This window comes from Rhagoletis pomonella, unplaced genomic scaffold (assembly GCF_013731165.1).
Source record: "Rhagoletis pomonella isolate Grant_MI unplaced genomic scaffold, Rhpom_1.0 Rhpom_scaffold_00010, whole genome shotgun sequence".
Lineage (NCBI taxonomy): Eukaryota > Metazoa > Arthropoda > Insecta > Diptera > Tephritidae > Rhagoletis > Rhagoletis pomonella.
Genome location: NW_023458564.1, coordinates 35,550,003 through 35,563,542, shown reverse-complemented (window position 1 = coordinate 35,563,542; position 13,540 = coordinate 35,550,003). Strand labels below are relative to the sequence as shown.

General features: G+C 32.9%; 1 protein-coding gene across 1 annotated transcript in view; it reads right to left on the bottom strand.

Annotated features, from left to right (window-relative positions):
* The window catches only part of LOC118746458, a 51,294-nt gene extending 40,222 nt beyond the window's left edge, over positions 1 to 11,072 (bottom strand). Inside the window, exons 1-2 of the mRNA XM_036480307.1 lie at positions 10,970 to 11,072; positions 10,806 to 10,909 (exon numbers count right to left, since the gene is read on the bottom strand). Coding sequence (XP_036336200.1) covers positions 10,806 to 10,808 — 3 coding nt within the window. The 5' untranslated portion in view covers positions 10,809 to 10,909; positions 10,970 to 11,072. The remainder of the gene's footprint in view (positions 1 to 10,805; positions 10,910 to 10,969) is intronic.
* Positions 11,073 to 13,540: the final 2,468 nt, after the last annotated feature.

Genomic DNA, 13,540 nt, shown 5'->3' with positions numbered 1-13,540 from the left:
CCCCCCAAATAAATCCCAGCTCATTGCACAGCAGCCTACGGCAGCTAGAGCACGACTCCTCCAATGGAGTCCCCCAATTAATATATATGGTCGCCTTTAAACCTGGTCTCCCGCTCTCCCTCAGCTAAACAACTTCTGCAGCTCAACATACTGCTTATCCAGTTCGAAGCTACGGGATGAACCCCTATTGTCGCAATTCAGTACAAAATGGCTTGCCTTGAGACATAGTTGAATGCCCCCGTTATGTCTCGGAAGACACGCAGCATGAATTCTCCGTTCTACATAGCCGCTTCATTTCGTCTTAATTTAAGTATGAAATAATAAATAAATAAAAATAAATAAATAAACCAACTAAAAAATTCCATTAACCAATGTTTGTTTGCCAAATTTTTTACCTGCACCTTTACACTAATAACTAATCTGTACAGAATTTGCGCTAATCCTCATCAATCAACATTTTTTGCGCCAAAATAAAAAAAAGAAGCACACACATCCATAATTACTAAAGCAGTCAAAGCAAATGTAGAATTTAATACTTTTTTTTGTGGTATTATATTGTTGTTCAAACAAATAATTCGGTAGACGTTTGCACGAGGAAGAAGAATACAAAACCAATAATCAGTCAAACTTATTTACCTTTGTCTTTTAACTCGTTTTTTCTGCTTATTTTCAGTTTTCAATGCTTTTTATTGATTTGCTTATTTCTTATTTACTTTTTGGGATAACTACTTGATTGTAATCATTTCAATTACTTAAACAAATGATGAATTAGCAATTTCTACAAATGCAAACTTTGTGCCAACATCGTTTGCCTCTGTCCGATAATTTATTACTGCAGATGTTATTGTTTGCAATTTTGTTAATTTTTGCGCTTACAGTACATGATTTGTTCTCCATCAACGTCAAAAATCAGCCACGGCAGCTATGGGGCAGTACCCGCCGTCAGCAACACGAAATATGCAAAAAAAAAGTATACCGCAACAATAGACGTGATTTTCTCCTTCTGCTAGAGCTGCTGTTTCGCTGTTGCCCAAACGCTAGAGCAATGCAGATTTTCTCGATGCTATGGACTAAAATCCTCCGTCGCCCTTTCCTGACCTTTTATTGGTTATTGTCTCTACGTGGCGGTTCGCGATGTCGGCAGCGGTTGTTACCGATTTTTTTAATCACATACTTTTTCTCCTACATACATGTTGCATTTGTTGGAATGTACTTACTAGATAAACATATATTATACGTAGTTGAGTGCAAATGTCTGGTTATGTACCCAGTTGGAAATTTGATATTTTTATATGAGTGCAGTTGACTGCATTCATCAAGAACAGGAAATTTTTTGATTAATAATTTCCCACTCTTATTATAAATTTTTCAAGCTCATTCCGCAGACTTAAGATATTTTCACAGAGAACCAGGTTTTCTTTTCTAGAATAAGGGATTAAAATAGCACCTTCTAAGATTTATACAATTTTCGTATCAAACATGTTGTGTTTTTCGACCCGCCCTACTATACATACATACATACTAATTGATATTTAAAAAAAACTTAAGGATAACATCTCCCTACCGGCAATAAAAGTGTTTTCACTGCAGGGCGTTGCGACAAAAAACATCACAAACAGTTTGGCGTCTCCCTCTTAAATAAGCAACAACTTTTCTAATACCTTTCAATTAATCAATTTCGAGTTTTAATTGAAAATTTAAAATTAATGAATAACATTTGCTGACTCTCGAGAGGATGAATAAATAGTTTTTATTCCATTATATTTTTTTTTAATTTACTGTGCAATATTAGTTGTGAACCACCACTGAAATAAATAAAATTGGCAACAAACTCCAGTGCAGTAATATTTGAAATCGAAAGCAATTCATTTATCGAACTTAACGTATAGGGCTTACCTAAGCCAAATACTAAGTAGCGAAAACACAGAGGCGTTGCCACTCCGCCCATTAGTAAATTTTCATAACTACCACAATTTTGTTTGCATTGATAAAATTTTATTCTACGCCGTCTTTGGCGATTTACCAAACGATGTCAATGGGTCAAACTACTATAACCAATCAAAAGTAATTGGTAGTAATGCTGCAAGCGTTGGAATTATTATGAACTTTGTGTCTTGATTTTTCTTCTTTGTATATTATTAGCTTTTGTTGATTTTCAATTTTAGTTTATTTATTTGTGTTTTAAATTCGAATGCTATTCATTAAGTCGATAACAATACGTTATTACACAATGTTTAAATTACATGTATTTAATAAAGTGATATAGAGTACAGTGTGCTAAATCCTCTGCTACCAAAAATTCAAATGCGATAAATTCGGTAATTCGGTTATCGAAATGTTTAAATCTAAGTTGAGTACGGTGTGTTAAATCCTCTGCTACCAAAAATTCAAATGCGATAAATTCGGTAATTCGGTTATCGAAATGTTTAAATCTAAGTTGACGGAATTAATATAATGGAACTTGATTATTTGGTACTAGGAGTGCCGGTTACTGTCGAAATTTTACCGTTTTTAAGAGCCTTGGAGTGGTTTTCTTACTTGGCACGTAGGAACTAAAACGTGATTAAAAATTTGTGTGTCTTTGAAAGTCTTTGGAGGACTTGGACTTAACCCTATACACTCCAGTTTGTAGATAAATTTTGATAATTTTAAACATATTGCTAATTCGATAAATTTCAAACACACTAAAATCCTGTACGTTTTGAGGCCTCGAATGTTATTCGATAACTCAAAAATATTTATATCTCATTATAAATCGATAACTCGATAAACTTTGTATAGTCCTATAAATTTCTATAGCTCGGTTAACTTTAATACCTCCATATTTTTAGAAAGCTTTCGAGAAATTGCGATAACTTGTTTTACTTTGGTAGCACGATAAAATTCGGTAAGTAGTGATAACTTGATAAACCTATATAACCTTTAAATTTCGATAGCTCGAACCTGAAAATTCCAAAAAAAAAAATTTAATCGACAAGTCGACAAATTTCAGTAAATCAATAAATATCGATAACTCCATAAGTTGACAGAACTCTATTCATTTCGATGACTTGTCAAATTTCATTAATTCTATAAATAATGGTAATTCAATAAATATCAATAACTTGATAAACTTCATTAACTTGACAAATTTTGATAATCCCATACATTTTATAGTTCGATAACAATCCGTAAAAATACAACTATTTTTCTGTGTCTATAAATTTCGGCAACTCAATAAACAGCGATCAATATGAATAATGCAGCACGTTGCGATAACTCAATGAATATGGACAACTGGTTAAATTTCGAGAACTATAAAGTTCGCTGATTCGATACATTTCGGTAACTTGATAACTTTCGATAATTAATCTTTTTGTGACTGAAAAGTTTCAATAAAATCTCTCACTTCTCTTTCAGTTACCCTAGTTCTTATGTATTTCTCATTGTTTTCATTTTCGTCTTCATCTTCAACTTTTCCCTCAATTTATTGTCAAAGTAGTATGCAAACCGTTTTCGAATCTTGTTTATGTCAGAAGATATGACAGAACTTTAAAGGTTCAGCTCGTTACATAGACGAAGATCTTAGGTACAGAAATTTTACTGTATGAGGATTTTTAACTGAGTTGAAAAGTTATCCTTCGAAAACTTAAGGATAATCGAGATATCCTTCGAATCCCTCCATCCAGATCTCATCAGGCAACATCTAAACTGGTGATAGAATACCTTGATAAGCAAAATACTCTTGGTCTGAGCAATCCAATTTGGGTTCTTTGGATTCCGGGACATATTGGTATTAAATGAAACGTCAACCTCTTTCGTCGGGCCAGAATCCTTTTAAGGTATAGGAAATGAGTCACTCTCTACCCTGGCCCAGATGGAATAATGTACCAGGTTTAGAGCATTCCAAAACACTTTTAGGAACATATAACCTAGAACTCTTTAAGAAATTTATGAGATTACCAAAAACTAACTTAAGGATTATTACAAGAATTATGACAAGACACTGCAGGCTGAATTATCACCTGACCAAGCTGGAAGCAGTAGCGATGCAGATTTTCTAGGACGAATATCGAAATGGCACTGCACATCTTGTCAATGTGTCCCGCATTGATGCGCAGACGCAATAGACACTTGGGTGAATATTTAATAACCGAGGGCGTCGTCAAACCCAGTGATTTGAGCTCACTATTAAGCTTTCTCTCGGAAACTAGAGTTGAATTTTTTAGTTAACTTTAAAGATCAGTTGACTTCAAGTTTGTTCAGTTCAATGAACTACACACAAAAGTTTAGTACACTTTAATAAACGAACTAATGAACTAGTTCAATAAAAAGAGCTATCTCTTTCGCTCTTTAGTTCAAAAGCTCCCCAAGGCTATTAGACACACTATTAATCCATGAAGGGGGCGCAATATATCTTAAGGTCGCAGTGATTTATCCCCTGCCATTAGGGTTGCCAGATTTAATTTTTCACCCTGAGATTCAGGGGTGTCCGATCGAATCTCGATCTCAGGTTTTATACAATCAATTTTTTTCATGCATGAATTTTATTTTTACTCCAAAGAAGCTTACATACATATGTATATGGTACATACCTGTTTTATTAAATTATTTTTACCGTAATGTGTCAATCTTTGTGGAATCGAAAATAAATTTTACGTCATTTGCATTGTTTTTTAGTATTTACTTGATGATTTCACATAGGATGTGACCTTCTAGGGCTGAGTTAAAGTTTTGTTAGGAAACGTTAATAAAAACCAACAAGCGTGAAAAAATTATAAATCTATTTTTCCATCTCGGAGTCTGGGCATCTGAAAAGGTGGTTACCCTACTTGCAATAATATCTGGGGACTATGACTATTGACAAAATAATAGCATCTCAAAACTTTGACAATTGTTGACTATTATTTTTCTTTTTTTAAATTTTCATTAATTTATTAAAAAAGTATAGCTCATTCTTTAACAAAAGCCATATAAAATATCAAACTTTGTACAAAAATTTTATCAAGATTTTAAGCTTTTTAATTAGAATTTCTGGTATACAGATTTATAGCCCATTAAATTTTTGTGTAACAGAGTTTGAAGTTTAAGGAAAACTTCGTAAATTTTTGATATTTTTTTTTTTGCTGATGGTTTCAGGCTTTTTGCCCCATACAAAGTATTCTCGAATTTTTTTTCAAAAAAACATTTTATCTCTTTTCTCAGTACCTATTTTGTATACCCAATACTTAAATTACCTTTACATATAAATGTAATCGCTATAAAGTCATGTTCGTTAAATAGGCCGTTTACATAACCAAATCCTTGATTATTAGCTGTGCAATTTTTCGTGCCTTGTTTTTCCGACAAAACAACAAAATTTGAAATTTCTTTTTGCTTTTATGCTGAAAAAAAAAACAAACCGTTTTGATATATTTTAATTCAACATATAACTTCAAATATTTTTGCAAGCCTCTTCCCTACAAGCGTCCATTTTTGTCCACTCTCACATTTGACATTTCTCCCCTCCTTCGCAAAGATAATCGATTAGACTAGGTTTGACACCGAAAAGTTATCGATTCAATCTCAGATTATTTTATAACTACTTATTAAGGAGGGACGAACTTTTATAGCTAATCTGCTTTTTTCAATCACCGATTGTGAAGTTAAGCTCGAAGATTATGTCTAATCTCTGGATATGTTAACGCACTATTTTAAGCAGACAAATTTATGCCCGGTTTCTACTTAAGCATATTTGTAGTCTTTGGAGCTAAAGAACCGAATGTTCGCTTAATAGCACAGAATCATATTCTACGGAAATTGGAATATCCTCGCATTTCAAAAATCTTAAGATTCTTCAAAAGTTGTGGACGAATAAAACAAAAGCAACTTATTTCAGATTTAAGGACTCTTCAAAAAGTACTTTTAAATAAATATAGTGGACTAAACTTAAACTATTAAAACGCCACTCGCCTTATGAGTATTACGCAATATCCTTTGAGTTGTTGCTCAGCATCCAAATCTAATAAAATACGAAGCGATTTGTGTAAACAAAACGATCCAAAAGGTCAATGAATTCCAAAACACCTGGCATGCAATATATATGTAAATAATTTTTTTTTGTTTTTTCCTTTGCTTTCAAAACATGCATCATACTCGAGTATTTTATTTGTATTAATTTAAAAATAAAATCTGCGAATAAAAACACGATCCTTTTGTGTGCTTTTTTGGTTGTTTTTTTTTTGCACATTTTATCCATTTATAATTCGTATTTACATACATTTTTGCGCATTAAAACTTCAGCTTGCTAAGCAAATGTGCATCCCATATATTTTTAAAGATTTTTTAATTAAAACAAAAAGAGTAAATAAACTCGTTGTATTACGCTATGCTAATTGCAAGAAACAAGCTAAGGCTTACTATTTCATATTTCATAATGCTGTTATTTAGCAGTACGGGCATATGCATATGAAGTGAAGTTCAAGTTAATATTTCCACCATGACTCTCCTTTGGGCTAAAGCACTGTATTTGTATAATTACTTAAACTGCGTCTTTTTATCGGCACTCAGATTGGTTAAAATTTCATTTCAGCAACAAAAGCTACTCTGGTAACGTTGCTGAACGATTGAAAAATACGATTCTGACAGAGCGTTTCAAGAGTGAAGTTTGGCTGCAGAAAACGCCGAAACTGTTATTTTGAGTTTCATACACAGAAATATATTTGACATATGTAGAGTAGGCGCTAGGCGGCGAAAAACGCAACACTCAACGCTATTATTGGCGCTTGCCTGTAAGCCTACTTTATTTTTAGATATCCAAAAAAATTTGCTTGAATTTCCTATAAAGTGGTTTAGACAGCAGTTTTTGCGCCATAATATTAAACTTAATGGTGATTGTTAATCAGCTAATTTGTCTCATAAAAAGTAATGACGATATTTAGAATAGACATATAGAGAAATATATTCATTAAAGTATTTATGATGTTCAATAAAATTATGGTGACAATTACTTAAACTTACATGAGTACATGCGTTAAGTAATCAATAAATTGTAATATCCAGTAGTAAGTTGTGTTGTATATTAATAGTGCCAAACTTCCTTCATTTATTTTATTTAATCTGATACTTACTTATAATTAGTTATAAAAAGTGAAAATAATGACTCTCTAATTACTCAGATTTCCTTTTCATTTTAAGCACATCTAAATATAAAATATACGTATGTACATTTGTGCACACTCGCACATATTTTACATACATATGTTAATTATCAAAACAAAGTGCTTACTTCAGGCTAACCAATGAATAACTTGGAACCCTCATTTGAATTATTCGCGTTTTCAGCAGCTGTAATCAAACCACGCGTTACATACTTAAGTAATTAAGTTAAAAATAACATATCAACATTGTTTAGTACCTTTGTAAACTGCAATATTTTATTAATTTTCAATGTGTATAACAGGTTTAATAAGCGTGGCATATATTAAATAATTAAGAAAACAATCGAGATGAAGTACTTTATGTCAAAATTTATAAATTAAAAGTGAAAGAGTGAGTGAACTAAGGCTCTGGTACTTATTAATATTTATGTGTGGCTTTCGACCAGATAAAATGGTAAATTGTTGAAGTTATCATTTTAGGCTCGGGCTGGAAATGTCTCAAGTTTTAGTTAAAGAATTTCGATAGAAAGCGGTGAACTAAAAAAAAAAAACAGAATACAACCGGAACAAAATTTCGTGTTAGTTGAAGGTACCCTACAAGTACAAAATTAAAACATCATAATTCCTCCATTTTTTTTATTAATAAAAATACCTACGATATTTTCGTGCTTGACGTACTTATTTATCTGTTAATATGTTATCTGACAATCTTTCATCCAATCTTAAAAATCACAGAGGATTTATACATACTTCTACTTTGAATGAAAATTACACTTTTATGGATAAGACTGCGGAACCTTTCCCAACAACTCCGACTTACTGTGCGTTTCCAGAACTTGATTAATTTCGATCAATCAATATCTCTTTATATATCGATAACTCCATAAATTTCCATATATATCGACAAATTTTACTCTGGCAACTCTATAAATCGATTAATAGTGATAGCTCGATAAATTCATGTAATTCTAGAAATTTCGATTACCCGATATACTTTGAAATATCCAAAAACTTGGATTGCATAAATCGTAAAAATGTTGATAACTACCCACAAATTTCGATAAAGCGTTAAATATCGATAACTCGATAATTTTAAACAACTCAATACAATACGACTACTCGATAAATTTCGTTAACTCGATAAGTCTAAAGATTTTTATCACTCTATTAATATTGATTATTCAATAATTATCATATAAAAAAAAATTTCATTAACTTGATAAATTTCGGTAATCCGATCAACTTTTATAACTCGATAACTATCGGTACATTTCGGCAACTAAGTTTCTGTGTTTGAATGAACATTGATCAATTTTAATAACTCGATACATTACGATAACCTAATAAACATGGATCATCCGATACATTTCGATAACTATAAATTTCAGTGATAAGAAACTTGAAAACTTTCGATAACTAAATTTCTAGTAACGGGATAATATTTCGATTCTTATCGAAAAATTTGGATGAAATTTCTTACCATTTCATTTATCCTAACTGTTTTGTATGTATATTATTTATTCTCATTATTTTCATTATCAACGGAAACCGGTCTCGAAACCAGGCACTGCGGAAAGGTAGCGCGCACTGCTAGCCACTACACCACATCGGCCGGAAAGTCCATGCCTGTGTTCCCAATAACGCCGCCTTATATATCGAAATTATTTTTAGCCTATGACTATTCTTGGAATGCCTTCAGTAGGGGTTCCAAATTTGGTTAAGCATATGTTACTTTGACAGTGACTGCTCTTTCCCACTGGAAAACTTGACAGAAAGTCAGTATAATGTCTCCGCGGAACGAAATGAATCCCTGTGTGCTTGAACAACGTTGGCATATATGGACAACGATTTGGCTCGAAAAATCATCTTTTCTTACGAAGCGCATTTTTATCTCGGCGGCTATGTTATCAAACAAAACGGCCACATCTAGGGATCGAAAAACCCGCACGTGAACGTCGAGAAGCAAACATATCGTAAGAGGGTGGCAGCCAGTGATCGGACTTAAAAAAATTCTGTGTGGTAGAATCTGGAAAAATTGTGGTAGCTTTAAAAAAAAAAATGTGGTAGATCTCAGGTTTTAGATCAAACTTTGTACAAAAAAAATTATTTTAGTATAATAAAGCGAAAAATTGAAGTTGCAAAAAATTGCACTTAGTTTTGGCACTTTTTTTCCTTGACTGTGTAAAGCAGTTTATTCCATATCAATATATTTTTCGAAAATATTTTAAGAGATTTCTGCAAACTTGCGGAGTGCTGCCAGCTTCTCTTTTTATCACATCATGATGTACGAACAATTGTGGCAAGTTCCAGAAACCGCTACTTGGGACTTACCGATTTTGACAATTCTCAATAAAAGTAAACAACGCCTTAGAAACTTTAGATGCACTTAAATTTGCTAATACTTTCACAAAAATCGCCGTTTTTTAACATTTTCGCTATAAAATCTTTTAATAAATCATATATTTTGCAATTTAACATAATAAAACCACGCTTCCTATCGAAAAATTGATAATTGAGAAAATTTACTATTTTACTGTTTATTTTATCCTCCCATTCGGCTTTGTTTACTTTTATTTGAGCAATTTCATCACCGCCGGGAATGCGGAATCTTGTATCATATCATTCTTGTTACCATATAGCGTTTAGTGTTGGACAATTTTTGCTCTTAAAATTTAGAAAATTATGTTGAGCAAAAATAAAACTACTCAAAAACGCGAATATGTGGTAGATTCCTCACCTTGAGTGGTAGCTGTGGTAGATGCTCAAAAAGTTGCAGATCTACCACAATGTGGTAGAAGTCCGATCACTGGCGGCAGCTTGGTGGGGATTTTGGAGCGGTGGCATCATTGGCCCATTTTTTCTTTGAAAATGCTGCCATTTCGGTTAACGGTGAGCGCTGAAAAGGCATGGTAAACGATCTTTTCGCGTCCGGAAATTAAAGAATCTTGGTTCAGCACAATGGCGCACCATACCACAAGCGATCTTTTGACCGCGCCAAGTTGGGTAGTCGTGTTATCAACCGTCTTGGCGATGATTGAAAAATGCATCTGAAAATTGCACTACGCCGAAACCGGGTTGTCTTTAACCAAAGCTTGACAAGGTATGACTAATGATAGAACGATATGAGAATCTAGTACGGAATATCGATAACTTTCTCTAAAGCTTACTCTTGAGGCCTTAGGTTGGCGACAGAGTGTTTGGTACAAAATATATGCGAAACACAAAAAAAAATATATCATAAATAGTATCGCTTCTAACAAACACTCTGCCGTCAACCTTAAAATAGCGGATGTGCAGGCTTTACCGAAAGTCGTCCACTGAACAGATATAGCCATAGGCTTCACATTAGGTACGTATGTATGTATATTGCTGGCATGAGACTACTGGATCTATGGATTTATATGCATTTTTTAAACAAACCCCAAAAGGTGATATTTTAAGGCCACCTTAGACAGATTAAAATGTTTGGCAGAGCTTATCTTTGTGGTTGAGTATTGATAATGTCATACAAATAAAAATTAGTTTCGGTTGCACTTAGTCGCGCTAGTTTGCAATTTCAAATTGCTGATCATTTTTTTAATATAATTTTTATGGCACTCTGTTTTATCATAAAAAGAAATATTATTTACTGCTTAAAATTATAGAAGTACAAATCGGGTGAATATGTAAACTAGAGTAGTTACTTACCATTATTAATGTAAATGCAGTCGGTGCTTTTAAATTCACAGTGTAATTCGAACTCCGGTTACGAATAAAGGCAGCGTAGTGCTTTCAGGTGTGATTTTTAAGTCCTAAGGAGTAATTTTAAGCGCAATGAATATTTTTGTTATTTATATACTTGTAGTATATACATTAATATATGTAGACTCAGCGCTTTTGAAAATTCGTTACGTTCACTTATTTACACAGATGATTGGGGCCTTCAGCAGGAAACCTTCAATACAGAAACAATCTACCATACACATTTACATAAATAAGATGACACAATCACTTCGCTTTTTTTTTTTTTTTTAGAATAATCACAAGTAAGTGCATGAATCTACATACATACATACATATGTACATATACACGAACATTTTTATATACATTTTAAATGATTTTCAATACCACTGACATCACTAAACCCCAAAGGCGAACGACGGTGACAGGTGATTACAGAGCCAAGATAGCAAGTTACAGTGCGAAAAATAGTACTTTTGTGTACATTTATGTATGTATGTGTGTATGTTATATAACCAAAAACGACAGCATCAAATTACGTCAACCACAGTTGTCGCACACATTGTTCATATGTAGAAAAGAGTGGCAGGAAATGTTTGTTTTGCCTATTACTGATTAATAGTTTACTGACTCAAGATTGATTTATTAGTTGCATAAGGGATATCTTCTTCTGATTGCTGCTCTTTAAAATAGCAAGATATGAAAACAGTAAATATACTTTGTACACTAGGAATGTTAATCCCGGGATCCCGGCCGGGATTTGAAAGGTTCTTTAAGAAGAAGTATTGGTATCAAACTAAAGGCGAAATTGTTTAGAATTTAATCCGATTCAATTTTCGGTGCATAAGGTAAGTATCGAAAAAGTCCTTTTAAAATTGTATCCTTGAAATTTCGCAATATCTGATTTTGCAAAAATTATATTTTAAGGACTTATATAAACTCGATAACATACTCGAATTTCGTCCTTCTGACTTTATCGGCTTAAAAAATTGCCTATTCGTCTTTGTGAGTCCAAATAGTTTTAATTTTTCTTTTAATTATAAAGAAATTTGTTCTTTTATTTGGTATCCATATTTTTATTCTACATTGCATTGAATTTTTGAAATAATTTTTAAAATTAATCATATCTTTGAAATTACAAAGTCCTTTAATTTACATCCTGACTTCAAAGACAAAAAATAAAAACGCTACTTTAAACAAAAAAGTAGGTTTCAAACCCATTTATTTATTATTTATTTTATGGTAGGAGAGATAGAAGCAATTTTTTCGATTTAAGTTGTTGAAAAGTAATGAATATCTTAATCCCGGTACTAATCGTGGGATCCCGGAATTGTGATAACGACATCCCGAAAGCGCCGTGATCGTAAAAATCTAAAGAATTAACATCCCTAATGTACACCAATCGAAGCGCTCTAATTTAACACGCTGCAAGAGAATTCCAATAAGACAGGTAGCAAGACAAAAAAAAATTATGATTTATCTACTATAAAATTATGTAATTAACGCATAGGTATGTAGGTGTGTGAATGTATGTCATATAGCCACTTAAAGACTTCACTCTTGCGACATGCACATATTTAATACATATGTATGTACATGCATACTTAAATATTCCATTTAAAACACAATTTAGTTTTATCGGCGACACGACGCACCAAATTAGGCAAATCATCATTTACAATAGCTAATTAAAAACACATGCACCACCCAAATTAGACCGACCTAGTCACACCTTTTTTCAACCTTTTTTAATTGTTGCAAATAACCGTGACAAAACCGACAGCGTCAAAAACGGTACATGCTCAAGAAATCATTAACTGTTTACGGCGAGTAAGAGCGATTGTATTTTGTATACATACCAAGCGCCAGTCACCATGTTTGGATGTCTGAGATCTTTGCAGATTTTAGGAACGTGCGTGTATTTGTATGTACATTTGCGGGTGCATAGCTCAAAGAGCAAATTAAGTTTCATTGAATTTTTTCGCACATTTTTTCAATCAAATTAATTTTGTGTTTATGCCTTAAGTACCCTAAGGGCCTGACGAACAAGTGAATTTAATGTATAAATTTTGGCAGATATTGCTGATGCGATCGCACATACACGTATGTGCGAGTATGTACGAATTTATGAACCCATGCCAATACCCATGGGCTATTGAAAAAAATATACATACATTTTCTCAAAAAATCTCTATTCTTAAACAAAAGCAAAGCAAAAATCGGACCCGCTTCCCGTATAACGGTATATTCGAAAATTTCATAAACTGCGATATTTCTGTAAATATTAGATGCAAATTGTTAAAAAATTAGTACGTTTAGTAGAATTGTGGTAGAAAATAATATTTTTATGAAATTTTTGGAAAATAGGCTTGACCCCGCCCACTTATGATGAAATGCCGTATCTCAGGAGCCGCTTAACCGATCCTTACAAAGGTCGGTACGAGGCTTTAATAGAGTCTAGCTAAAAAATCTGTTGAAATTTTTGAAATCGAGCAATAACCACGCCCACCTGCCATATAAAGGTAATTTACAGAAACACGAAAACTGCGATAATTCAGTAACTACTGGAGCTAATTCACTTAAAATCGATGATTACAATAACCACGTAGCATAAAATTAGAATAATATAAATTTTTGGATAATGGGCGTCGTTTCGGTAGCCGATTTATCAATTTCTACCACACGGGATTGGTACTGTTCA